General features: G+C 50.6%; 4 protein-coding genes across 4 annotated transcripts; 2 read left to right on the top strand and 2 right to left on the bottom strand.

Moving 5' to 3' along the window:
- Positions 1-1,523: 1,523 nt before the first annotated feature.
- Positions 1,524-2,810, top strand: FIESC28_05074 (uncharacterized protein; the record flags this gene model as incomplete). Its single annotated transcript, XM_031159221.1, has 1 exon — positions 1,524-2,810. One exon carries the CDS (start codon positions 1,524-1,526, stop codon positions 2,808-2,810), a length of 1,287 nt encoding a protein of 428 aa, XP_031016721.1.
- A 1,954-nt stretch (positions 2,811-4,764) lies between these two features.
- Positions 4,765-6,683, top strand: FIESC28_05073 (uncharacterized protein; the record flags this gene model as incomplete). Its single annotated transcript, XM_031159220.1, has 4 exons — positions 4,765-4,985; positions 5,034-5,304; positions 5,357-5,702; positions 5,752-6,683. 4 exons carry the CDS (start codon positions 4,765-4,767, stop codon positions 6,681-6,683), a joined length of 1,770 nt encoding a protein of 589 aa, XP_031016720.1.
- Positions 6,684-7,157: 474 nt separating this feature from the next.
- FIESC28_05072 (uncharacterized protein) lies at positions 7,158-8,123 on the bottom strand (the record flags this gene model as incomplete). Its single annotated transcript, XM_031159219.1, has 2 exons — positions 7,158-7,911; positions 7,969-8,123. 2 exons carry the CDS (start codon positions 8,121-8,123, stop codon positions 7,158-7,160), a joined length of 909 nt encoding a protein of 302 aa, XP_031016719.1.
- Positions 8,124-9,954: 1,831 nt separating this feature from the next.
- Positions 9,955-12,531, bottom strand: FIESC28_05071 (uncharacterized protein; the record flags this gene model as incomplete). Its single annotated transcript, XM_031159218.1, has 1 exon — positions 9,955-12,531. The coding sequence occupies one exon, from the start codon at positions 12,529-12,531 to the stop codon at positions 9,955-9,957; it is 2,577 nt and encodes an 858-aa protein (XP_031016718.1).
- Positions 12,532-13,018: the final 487 nt, after the last annotated feature.

Here is a 13,018-nt window from a genome sequence, read left to right as displayed (position 1 = left end):
GGTCCTTGCAATGCTGTACCCGAACAATCGCATTGCCCACCGCACATAAACATAACGTATTGGTAGAGAAGCGCTTGTTTAATTGTTCGCGACGTAGTCCAATTCATAGTTCAAGGTTCTGGCGACACAGCGCCAAAGCTAGGTATTCGGTACGGATAGATTTGTACGCGTCGCGATATGGAAAGCAAGCTTCTCGTCTATACCACGCAACAAAGCTTTGTCAGTGACGAGATTGCATTCACTTACGTCCATCCAGTAGATACTTCTGGTGCCTCTGTAGTTTGCGCTTCGTAAACCTCGTACATGGTGATTCTGTTCTGCTGAGCGCGTTGTGATGGGGTCAAAAACACGATTGCGTCAGGCTTCGCAAAAGGGTCGATTGCCTGCGATATCACGACCGAAGTAATGTTGATATCCTTTTTCCCAGATTGAGACGGTCGGACATCGAAACAGGATGTGAAGAGAATTGAGGCAAGAGAGTATCTGCGAGATATTTTGCTGTCGGCAATCAGTGTGCAAACAACCTCATTGAACTTTCACGAAGGATATCACCCACAACTACGTCATACAGACCTTCAGAATTGTATTCTGGCTTAAAAGTTTCTCATAAACTCTACACACGATTTATGGTTCGCTTCATCTCGACCAGGTCGCGTAAATGAACGAAACGTCCTGTGTCAACATCCCCATGCGAAACTTACCCTAAGCCTTCGCTTGAGGGCATTGGCCTTGACACCATTGCCCATCAGGCAGTTGAAACCAGCTAGCCATATCAATCTAATCTTATCAGATGCATAAAAATCAGCAACAGCGCCATTTCTGCACTGGTGGAAGCCAAGGTTAGGTGTGCATGTCACCAAGACAACCTGGAAGCTAAGATAACTTGGCGGGCTTCATTGCCACCAGCTTCACAGCGCCTCTGACGCAGAACGGGTCGTTGCGACAGTCCCATACCTAGATCTCAACTTTGGGTATGGCGCTGAAGCTCTAATATTCCTGGATTGACTCTGAACACCGTCGCAATGAGTCTGGTTCAACCTCTCGTTGTGTCGAGCTTCATTCCATCCATGGATCAAGGTGCAGCCCAAACAAGTGGAGCCTAAGAGGAATCCCAGAGCCCACAACCTCCTGGCGGTGCCTTAATTAGCGCACAACCCGCCCACTTCGGTCAGCTTTTAGCGCAGTTCCAGTGGCACCATCACTGGAGCCAGCGGGTAATCGGCACAAACCGGGCATTCATTCATGGATCCAGACATTCATCCATGGATGAAGCTTCATGTTACAATACAGAGACTCCCCTACGTAGAGCGGCAACTTTCCCGCGGCTTCATCAACCACGGTAGGCATCGGGCAAGTTTACCGTCTCTGGTAGACCGTCGATGCACAGGATCTTATCTGATCTGATTGGGTCTGATACGGAGATTGGTCCAGTAGGGGTATAAATAAATGAAGATAAAAATCTGGAGATGTGAAAGATCCAATGCTTAGCAGCAGTCACACAGCCAACAGTCAAATCACCCAATATGTCTTCAGAACCATTCCAGCAAAAGTCTCCAATCAAGATTAGGCTGCCTGAGCCTTATCTGACGACATACTATCTGGAGCGCACCGCTGAGGGAAAGCAGTCGTTTCGTCTACGCAAAGATGACTCTGTGAAGGAGGGCAAGCCTTTCCCCAAAGCTCTTCACGGTGATGACTTGGTCTTCTCCAGTATCCCAATTGCAGAGTCTGATAAAATTCCCCATTCTGATAACCGCGAGTATGCGCGCGCGCGACGAAGTCCTGTGTGGGTGTTGAGCTGGGACAAGCAGACTCCCACGCTCGCCCAGGCCTGGATGTTCCTGTACACTTTCTTCGCATACACTTTTGATGTAGAGCAATTCCGTTTCCATCTTGAAGGCCCTGGTGCCGAGGATCTGGAGAAGGCTCTTGTACTCTCTATGGTGGCTATCAACATGCCTCAGCCTCCCAAGGGCGTTGATCCTGCGCCCAGCACAGGTGTTGAAGTGCTCGTCCTGCGAAGCGCCTTCTGGCAAGGATGTGCTTCGCCATTGGGTCAGCAGCCTATCTGGCTTCCTACCTGGAACTCCGCCAACGTCGTCCCTCATCTTGAGTATGTGATGACACCTACTTCCGACGTCACTCTTCTGCGCCATCCTCGCAGAACACCCAAGCCTGCTGCCGGTAGCTGCTTCTACAGCCGTTACATCCCGTCACTTGACGAGCACTTCAACCTCGTTGCTCTCGACTACGAGAACCCCGAGCACCTGGGCCTGTTCAACACATGGCAGAACGACCCCCGTGTGGCAGCAGGCTGGATGGAGACTGGTACTCTTGATGAGCACCGCACTTATCTCAAGAACATCCACGAGGACCCCCATCAATTCGCCGTGCTGGGCTACTTCAACGACATCCCATTCGCCTACTTTGAGCTGTACTGGGCCAAGGAGGACAAGATGGGCCAGCACTACGCCTCGCTCGACTTTGATCGCGGTAGACACTCGCTCGTCGGCAACGACAAGTTCCGTGGACAGTATCGCGTCTTGGCTTGGTGGCCTAGTGTCATTCACTATGAGTTCCTTGACGACCACCGCACTGAGAACGTTGTCGGCGAGCCTCGTCTGTCAAGTGAGAATGTTCTCAAGTATGAGATGATATTTGGTCTCCACCAGGACAAGTGGATGGATCTGCCTCACAAGCGATCCAATATGGTCAAGGTTTCTCGTGAGCGCTTCTTCCAGATCTGTCCTTTTAACCAGGGCAAGCCTCGCATCGCAGGCACAACATTTGGCTTTGAGCCCAAGCTGTAAATAATGAAGCAACGTCTTTAAAAATTGATGGATGGGAAGTTCTCATAGTTGGGGAAGAGTAAATAATGATAGCGACTTTTGTACATAATTGATCAATCACAATCACATCGATGCATACCTACATCCTCTTGGCAGCGACTCAAGACCATAGCGCATAAGCTCGAAGCAATTCACAGGTCAGAACGGGAATAATTCTGCCAAGGCGGCAGCCAAGCAGTGATCCGATCTTGCCGATCAGGAATGGATGGACGGATCCTTCGCACATTTTGCCAAGGTAGTGTTGCATTGTCAATCTCTTCGATCATCAACATCAACAGACATCAGACTGCATGTCGTTTGAAGATCAGAGTCATTGATCTTGCCACAATCTCGAATGCACTCCGCTGGATTGCCTGTCCCACGAAAAGCACTGGAGCTCAATGCCCTTGCCAGTCCAACTGAATGATCTCAAGGCCCATGGTTTGTCCCCAGCGCAATCGGGGAAGCGTAGAAGCAGCCGCTGGTCAAACAGGATTAGCGTAAGAGGACCCTTGGCTGAATACGGCTTCTCGTCTTCGTTCCCATTGTTAGTCTAAATGGCCTTGCGAAAATTGGACGAAAATGCGCCGCTTGCACCTCCATCATTTAAGCTTGTTTAAGCGGAAACCTGTGTCGCCTCCGGAGGCTTGCAGCACTGTCCGAGTAAATAATGCATAGCTCCAAGGGTCTTTTCGTTGGATGAGTCTCGTAAGCCTGATGGAGTGACCTCTCCCACAAGCCGACGGTGCGGCTTGAGCGGCTGAACGGGACCCCTGGTGAAGAAACTTGGCCTCTTGTGGCGTCTTGTCCGCTGGCTGTCATTACACGAGCCCAGAATAAGCCTCTTGACTACAAAGGGTTATGGCTCGTAGGGCTACCGTCGACCGAGCATTTTACGATGGAGGCATTATTGATGTCTTGTCAAGGTGGATAATTCCTACTGGTGAAGTTGAAGAATGTAAGTGGTGTTCTTAGCGTGCCAAGCTCGGAACGTCGCCAGCTACAATGCAGGGTTTTCTCAGGTTCCGACATGTTGGTTGAGGTTGACCAAGAATCGCCTGATGAAGATCCTTGTCTCAAGACGCCAAGATCACGCAGTGGTTTGCCATAAAAATTGGATGCAAAAGGCAAAGGATGAGATGAGGATACGATGAGCGAAAGCGCGGAAGCTCTCCTGGCTTTACTGTCCAGGTATTGTACAGACAGACCCGCTGCAAAAGCGGAGGTTGCAGTGAGTCGCCTTGATCATTCCATCAATCAGTGAAACATCTACCAAATGATCCCTGACATGCATTTGATCTGATCCGAAATGCATCCATCATTCATCTCTATCCCACTACCCGTGCATGGACAGACCAGCAGGAGGTAATTGCGCCCGAGAAGTAATAAAACTGCGCAACCATCACACGATCTAATCGATCAATCAGATTAGATAATGGAAATCTCTTTTGTCTCGTGAATGTCCCTTGTCCATGCTTCTTCTGGCGCTCTTTTGCCCACGCCATCTCCACTCACAAACCGGCTACTCGGCGTTCGAGGCCTGTACTAAACAAAGTGGCTGCAGCCCGCTGGAACCCTCGCGTCCCGAAATCTCCAGTCATTCTGCTCGTTCCTGCTCCTCGCCTTCAACTTACTCTGTTGGTTGAGGTTCAGTCGGTTTATTTCCCTAATGTAGCCGATCTCGGTGGATTCAATAGTCTGTCCTTTGGCCACCAGACCTGATCTTATCTGATGGAGTTTGTATGGGTCCTGAGCTGAAGGATGATGTTGAATCCAGTCTAGTTAGAACGCACCCTTGCCTGAAGGACCTCTTTTTTATTTTATTTGCTCCATTTGTTTATGTATAACCATCTGCTGTTCCCGTTTAAGTTTCCCTTTTCTCCTTATTGTCTTCCCAAGCTTAAGCTTAATTGATACCCCAAAGACAAAGATCACCATGGGCGTTCTTGACAAGTTCCGCCCCAGCAAGGGCAATGAGGCTGAAGAGCCTGTAACTGTTACTGCCTCTGTCAACGAGAAGGACCAGGAAGCTGGTGTCTTCCCTGATGATGGAAGCAGCAGTGATGCCGTTACTGAGAACGCGCAGCATGGTGTCCAGACTGTCGAGGCCACCACATTGGCCTGGAGCAAGAAGGCCCTCGTCGGAGTCTTCATCTTGTATGTCCGTCTAGTGGAAATTGAAGATCTTGACTGACACCCTTGTAGCATGTGGTTGATCTACCTCACCAACGGTTTCCAGGGCCAGATCAACAACACTCTGCTCCCTTATGCCAGCAGTGAATGGGAGTCTCACTCTCTCATTCCTGTAATTGGCGTGGTCGCAAACTGTATGACTGCCGCCGTCTACATCCCTCTGTCCAAGATTCTCGATCTTTGGGGTCGTGCTGAGGGTTTCCTCCTCATGGTCCTCTTCGCCACCATTGGCATGATCATGATGGCTGCCAGCCATAACCTTCCTACCTACTGCGCTGCCTATGTAAGTCATTGACTCTCGTCCACGACACTCTTCAATTGCTAATTCCTCTCAGGTCTTCTGGCAGGTTGGCTGGTCCGGCTTGACCTACAGCATCGATGTTATCACGGCCGATTCGACACAGCTCAAGAACCGAGGTCTCGCATACGCTTTCACCTCGTCTCCTTACATGATCACCGCCTTTGCCGGCCCCAAGTCTGCTGAGGCTTTCCTCCTCAACGGCGACCAGTGGCGATGGGGCTTCGGCACCTTCTCCATTGTCCTCCCTGTCGTCGCGGCGCCTCTCTACGCTCTCTTGAGATACAACCTTCGAAAGGCCAAGAAGCAAGGTCTTCTGGCTCGCGAGCCTAGCGGACGATCGCTCTTGGAGAACATCAAGTGGGGTCTTGTCGAGTTCGACGGTAAGTAAAGTCTTGACTCAATATTGAGGATGCGTGCTAATTGTCGCAGCTGCCGGTGCGTTCCTTTTCGCTGCTGGTCTCGTTATCTTCCTCCTTCCCTTCTCCATTGCCAGTATGGCTCCTCAAGGGTGGAGCACCCCTTACATCATTGCTATGATCGTCCTCGGTGTCGTTCTTCTGTGCGTGTTCGGCGCCTACGAGCGATTCGTCGCCCCTAAGCCCTTCCTCCGATTCGACCTCCTCACCAGTCGCACCGTCATTGGTGTCTGTCTTCTCGACTTCATCTACATGATCGCCTACTACTGCTGGAACAGTTACTTCACCTCGTTCCTCCAGGTCGTCAACAACCTCCCCCCTTCTGAGGCTGGATACGTCAGCAACACCTTTGAGATCGTCTCTGGTGTTCTGCTCTTCGTTGTTGGTTACGCCATGCACAAGACCGGTCGCTTTAAGTGGCTCCTGTGCGTCGGTATCCCTCTGTACATCTTCGCCCAGGGTCTCATGATTCACTTCCGTCAGCCTGGCCAGTCCATCGGCTACCTCGTTATGTGTGAGGTCTTCATCTCAATTGCCGGTGCTACCTTCATTCTGTGCATGCAGGTCGGTATCCTTGCTGCCGTTGAGCATCAGTATGTTGCTACTGCTCTTGCAACTCTGAGCGTTACCGGAAACATTGGCGCTGCCCTCGGCGGTACCATCTCTGCTGCCATCTGGACAAACACGTTCGAAGAGAAGCTGGTTGAGTTCCTCCCTGCTTCAGCCCAGGAGAATGCTGCCCTCATCGTCGGAGATCTTGACAGCCAGCTAGCTTATGAGATGGGCAGTCCTGAGCGACTTGCTATTCAGAAAGCATATGGATTTGGGCAGTTGCGAATGCTTTCGGCAGGCACTGGTATCATGGCTATTGCCCTTATCTCGTTGTTTTTGATCAAGAATTACGATCTCAGGAAGATCAAGCAGACGAAGGGTACCGTCTTTTAAGCAAAGTTGGTGTTTTCCCCTTCGCCACCGCGCAAAGGCTGCCATCTTCGTGTCACATTAAAATTATGGTGTAGTAATGTTAGATGATGTTTAATTGATGCTCAATTTACTTAATCGTTGTTCAAAGTGTCAATCTGTTCAGTGCTCCGTGGCGGATAGGGCTCTCAAAAGTGGGAATAGTTGCACCTTTAAATTCTCAGTACCAACCAATTCAATACCAATTAATTGGCGGTACCACGCATGTGGGTCTGAAACCGGTACGAACTTCCGAATTCCATTTAATATGTACCGAGTCTTATGCAAAAGAATAGCCGTAGCTCCTGTGATGTCGTGAGGTGGTGACCAAGCTGAATTGATCTCCGCAGCTTGACCGATGCATTACAATCCCAGTGTCTCTCACCAGCATGTTGTATTACCATTGCACCACACATACAAGTGCGCTTCTAAAAATTTATTGTTACATCTATTTAATCTTTATATCTTTCCGAGAATGAATTGCATAAGACTCTGCTGAAGACCAGTAACAGCCACACTTCCATGGTCCTCACCTTCAAACTCACGCGTCCAAATCTTCTTGACACTTGGACTCTTTTCCAATCGCGACGCCATTGCCTGTGCGGTTTCCCTCATTTGATCATGTTCCGCGCAATTCTGTCGCTTCCACCACTCCTCATCCGTCTCCTCCGGCTCCCTCACCAAGTCGCCCTTGCCAGTCCCCCATGTGAGCGCCAACGAAAATGGAGGGTTAACAGGCTTGTCGCGCGCAAGGAAGGTCTTCTCAGGCTCGCGGATCAAGAAGTCCTTGTTCCACCAAATGACAGGACTGCCGATTAAGTAACTGTTAAAGAGCTCGGGTTCTGTGAACATTGTGTTGAGAGCGAAGATGCCACCGTAAGAATGGCCGTACAAGGCCTTGCGACCGGTGTGGAGATTGGCCTTGGGGAAGAGCTTGTTTTCAACATAAGGCATTACGTCGGCCTTCATCCAGTCAAGAAATTCCTCAGCCTCACCGAATGAGATATCGGTGCGAGGCTTGCCATGTCTGTCAAGAGGCATGTCATACTCGTCGCATTTGGGGGTGAGATCTGGACCACGGCGGAAGTCATAGACATATTTCGATGGAGGATACCCAATCCCAACGATGACTGTTCTTGTGCTATTCAAGTACTCCAAGCGACGAGAGACATCGACAGCTGTGAAGAAATAGGCGTTCCCATCAACGAGATAGCTTGGTGGTGGTCAGCTTACAGCCCTGTAATTGTGGCTTAAATGAAGCTGTACTCACACCAAATTGACCTTCTCATCCTCGGCAGCAACGCGATCCTCACCCCAACACAAAGGCCATGCTACTTGAACAAGGTAATCGCCCCTCTTAGTCTTGGCAAGCCACTCAAGAGTGTTAGGGACACGAGCGTGTCCATGGTTATGTTCAGTCGCCATAGTTCTACAAGTTTTTGAGAGGTGAAAGAGGCTTCGTGGTGGTGATAGCGATAACGACAATAAAGGACGAGCTCGAGTGAGACAACGTAGCATGGATGACATGCAGCAACACAGCAGGCTAGTCAATAGATGAAGACGAGTCAGAACTCAGGAAAGGATCTGATAAACGAAGAGGAAGATCTGATAAAAACCGCGCATTGCTTTTGTATTCGTGGGTCTCTTTATGTCACCGGCGTCGGCGGGACCAGACTCCACTGTAACCCAGGGCATCGTTGGCTGTTGGCGACCACTTCCCACTAAAATATTGGAGATTTAGGCGGTCGTGTTGGACAAAGCGCTCACTGGAAACTGTCAGGTGCAGCCGAGTCGGGTCGGGTAGAGACTGCATGATGTAAACCTACGACACTCACAAAGGCTCAAGAAGGAATTGTCTTTCAACTGTGCCTTATCAGCAATTCTCAATATCCAGAGGGAAAAATATTAATGTCCCAATCTAGTTTATGATCTGTAGGCTGTAGACGTGACACCAAACCTACTGCAAGGTTTAGGCGCCAAAATAAGTCGCCTAAGAGCTGGCCTAACGTTGCACAAGATTTCCACATTCTTTCGTCTCTTATGCTTGCGACGGTTGACATTTCTGGGACCCCGATGGAGATGCGACGATAGCAAGACTAGAGATTGATCGATATCAGGACTTTGAAGAGCTTGTGGGACAATACCGAACCAAATATCTGGGCTAGAAGTGGGCTGTAACAACAATGAGATACGCGATCGCGAGTCTAAAGGCCAGATGGACATTTGGCTACGAGACACAGATGTGTCAATTGAGGTGATCTCAAAACACTGAGTCTGGGCTCGAGCTTTTATATGATGCGACCAATGTCCCTTGTCGTACGTTCGTCTTGGCTCTTTTATCGTTATTAACTTCAGCATCATAATGCGACCGCTCTCGTTGGGGTGGATAAGAGCTTAACTACAGTTTTCTCTAGCGAGGGCTCGACGATTTACTACAGACCAACGTCAATTGAGCGGCCGAACGTAAAACCAAAAAACCAATTTATGGCGAAGGATGTGCGCAAAAAAGGTGCAATGAACCTCTTATTTTACGACGGAAGTGCAGCAAGGCTCTCTCGATGTTGGTGTAGAGTACATAGAGACCAGAGCTGCAACTTTCTTCAACAACATCTCTTGGTGAGATGGCCGAGTTGGTTATGGCGCCAGGTTAAGGTTAACCTTAACACCAATTTCCTGGTGGAGCAATCCTCCTGGGTTCGAGTCCCAGTCTCATCAGTTATCTTTTGCCTTTCGACAAGGCGATGTCTTTTTGTCAATCGTTTTGCAAGTCTGGATGTTCCAGAGGTCGAAGAGCTGGCGCTGTCTATTCCATGGTACGTGGTGGGCGTCGTCTAAACTTTTCCTCCCAACGGTCAATTGCAACGCTGAAGCTAATTGTCCTCTAAATTTCAGGCTGTCAAATAAGAGGTCTAAAACTTAGTCTAAACTTGCACAAAGTATCCTAAAGCTCTTTTATTCCTTATAATATGTCGCTGCAAAGAACGGCGCGACCGTGGAAAATTGGTGGAAACCAGGTCGGAGGCCATTGTAGTTCGAGTTCTGATAGAACGTTTGAGTAAAGACTTTAGATGCCCATAGAGGAGCACATATGGAATAATCACAGGGCAAGACGCGATTGACAACGTTTTTGAACAGATGTATATAAGAATGAGGCTCCGTTATAGAATGCCCTCTAGGTGGTCTATCTAAGAAGTAGTCTTGCGACTAAAGTTTAAAGTTTGTACGTGATAATGGAATGTCCAACTTCATCGTCCACTTAAGCGTGACGCTGGTGACGGCGCTGGCGCGCGCGCAGAGAACGTCTGCACTTGGACTTCTTGGGAGGGTTCTGGATGGGGGCAGAGCCAGAGCCAGAGCCAGAGCCACCGTTGTTACCACCGGGGAAAGGGAAAGCAGGGCCATTGCCGTTGCTAGGAGGGTTGTAGGATCCGTCGTTTCCGCCGTAGGTAGGAGGGACAGTAGGGGTGTTGTCACCTCCATTGTTTCCGTTGTCACCACCGTTGGAAGGCAGGGGAGTGGTGGAAGGAGGAGTAGTGGTGTTGCCACCATTGCCGGTGTTGTTGTCGCTACCGTCGGTGGGAGTAGTGACAGGGCTGGAGTCGCTTCCACCAAGGATCTTGGAGGCAGCGTGCTCAGCAGCAACCATGATGATAGCCTGAGTGTTACCAGTGGGAAGATCGGGGTGAATGGAGCCGTCAACGACATAGAGGTTCTCAGTACCCCAGACCTTGGTGTCGGTGTCGACGACACTGGAGGACTTGTCGGTACCCATGATAGCAGTTCCGACGAAGTGAGAACCGCTGACGTACTCAGTCATGAGGCTCTCAGCGGTGACGTTGCTAGGCATGCTGATGGTGCTGTTGGACTTGGAGGTCATGTCGATGAGCTTCTGCATGAAGGTCTTGACAGCCTTCTTGTCAGCGGCGTCCTTGAGGTAAGGCTCACCAATCATCTTGGTAGCACCGGAACTGGTAACCTCGAGAGAACCGCTGGAAGTAGCACCATGGGTAAGGTAGACCTTGAGCTTGAGGGTGTCATCGCCAGCGGGAGCGCAGGTACCCTGGACGTATCGCTCGACACCATCGTCGCCCATGACGCTGTCCCAGAAGATGAAGCGTTGGCCGGACTGGGAGAGGAGACCGTTACCTTGAGCGTAGAGGTCGATGTCCTCCTGGCTGGGCTCAGTGACGGCAGTGTCGGGGAGAGCAGGCATGGCCATCTTAGTCTTAACCTTGACGGTGAAGATGGGGTGATCCTTGAGGTTCTCACCAACGGGAAGCTCGATCCACTGATCCTTAGGGGGCATGGTCAGGCGCTGGCTACCGCTGGCAACAGTCTCGATCTGCTTAGCAGGGCCGATACCAGAGTTGACGAGAAGACGGGGAGTAGCGAGAGTACCAGCAGCGAGGATGACACCACCGCCGGACTTGACCTTGATGATTTGACGGGTAGCAGGACCAGACTGGATCTCGACACCAGTGATATCCTTACCCTCACGAACAACGCGCATGACCTTGGTCTGAAGCATAAGCTTGAAGTTGGACTGGGCCTGGGCGAGAGGAAGGTAGTCGCGGACGGGACCAGCACGCTGGCCGTCGGTGATCATCATAGGAGGGTGGGTGAAAACGGACTTCTTCTTGTCGGGCTGGGCAATAGCATCAACCTGGCTGAAGCCGGCACCGGAGAAGAACTTGCTGAGAACATCGTAGGCACCTTGGTCGACGTACTTCTGGTCCTTGGTGGGGGTGAGGGTGCCGGGGGTGCGCTCGTAAAGGCGGGCGGCGGCGGCCTCAACATCACTGTGCTTCCACCCTGCGGGCCACTTGTCATCAAAATCGACGGCTTGAGGACGAACGAACATCATAGCGTTGACAGCAGTTCCTCCGCCAAGTAAGCAACCACTCATGCCTGCGTTATCGGTGCAGTATTCGTCGGTTTCCTTGGCTGTGGTGAGGTGGTACGCCATAGAAGGAACATCGTATTGAGTCGTGCTGGAATTCCAGCTCATTGTAGCCTTTCCCCCGGAAGAGAAATAAGAGGCCTTGCCCTGCTCAAGAAGAAGAACAGACTTCTTAGCCTCAACGAGACGTTCGGCGACGATAAGGCCTGAGGCACCAGCGCCGACGACGATGTAGTCGTAGGTCATGTTGGAGATGACAGTGGTGAAGTTACCAGTAGCAGGACCAGAACCAGAGCCAGAGCCGGGAGAGGCAATAGCGTCAGAAGCCATAGCTGCCCAGGTCTCGTAGTCAGCGGACTGAGCAGCAGTGCTGTCGATAGAGAAGCCACCGAAGCCAGCGCCGTGGTAGTTGAGGGCACCAGCAGCATCACTAGGATCATCAAGGGCAGTAGTGCTGATAGCGAAACCCATAACAGCACTGGCATCAGAGACCTTCCAGGTGGTGCCGTCGTCCTTGATGCAACCCTCGCAGAGGAAGGTGAAGGTAAAAGAGTCGGTGCCGACCTTGACACCCTTCTCGATAGGCTTGATCTTGACAGTGTCGTCATCCAAAACGTCGGGGTTGACGTATCCAGAGGCCTGACGAACGGATGTGACAATCTTTCCATCGGAGGGCTGGGCAACAACGAGCAGCTTGCCCTTCATGAGAGAGCCCATGGCGACGGAGGCATATCCCTCTGAGATGGGAGCGATGATCTGACCAATGAAGTCGGACTTGGGGTTCTTGGGCAGAGCCATACCGAAGGTGAACTTGCTGCTCTTATCGGACCATTGCTGGAAGGTAATTCCGGTGTCGGCATCCTTGTACTCCTCAGAGAGAGCTGAGGCTCCGATCATCAGCGAGGCCGCTGAAAGAAGAGTTGAGAAACGCATGATGGCGGCGTTTCCAAAAGCTTAGGACGTAAAAATAAAGTATCCCAAGTACTAGTCTAAGCTAGTAAAAGATGAACAGATAATTTCGTCCCTTAGGGTGTGTATATCGGTCTCAAAGAAAGTGGTTGGATAAAGAGTGGACGAGAGGTGAAGATACACAGTAGCAAATGAACGTTGGCAACCAGTGCCTGTAAAGAATGAATAACTAAAAAAAGAAAGAAATAAAAAAAAAGATAGATAGACCAAGCTAGATGGATAGCATCAAGATCTCAAGAACATGTTGGAGGTGATCTGTCAGGCTGTTATATATGAGTCCAACCAAACAAATGCCGTTTACCGCGGAAATTCGCTTCCGAACGCTCGGGACCGTTTTTGCAAACATGGAAAACGGTATTGGTGGCTTAATTCGCATGGCATGGCATCGGCCAATATTTCGCTGCCATTGTGGAGGACCAAGAATGGTAATGCCTGATCTACCCACACGAGC

This window comes from Fusarium coffeatum, assembly GCF_003316985.1.
Source record: "Fusarium coffeatum strain FIESC_28 chromosome Unknown BRIP53273_contig_110, whole genome shotgun sequence".
Taxonomy (NCBI): domain Eukaryota; kingdom Fungi; phylum Ascomycota; class Sordariomycetes; order Hypocreales; family Nectriaceae; genus Fusarium; species Fusarium coffeatum.
This window is presented reverse-complemented; position numbering and strand designations above follow the sequence as displayed.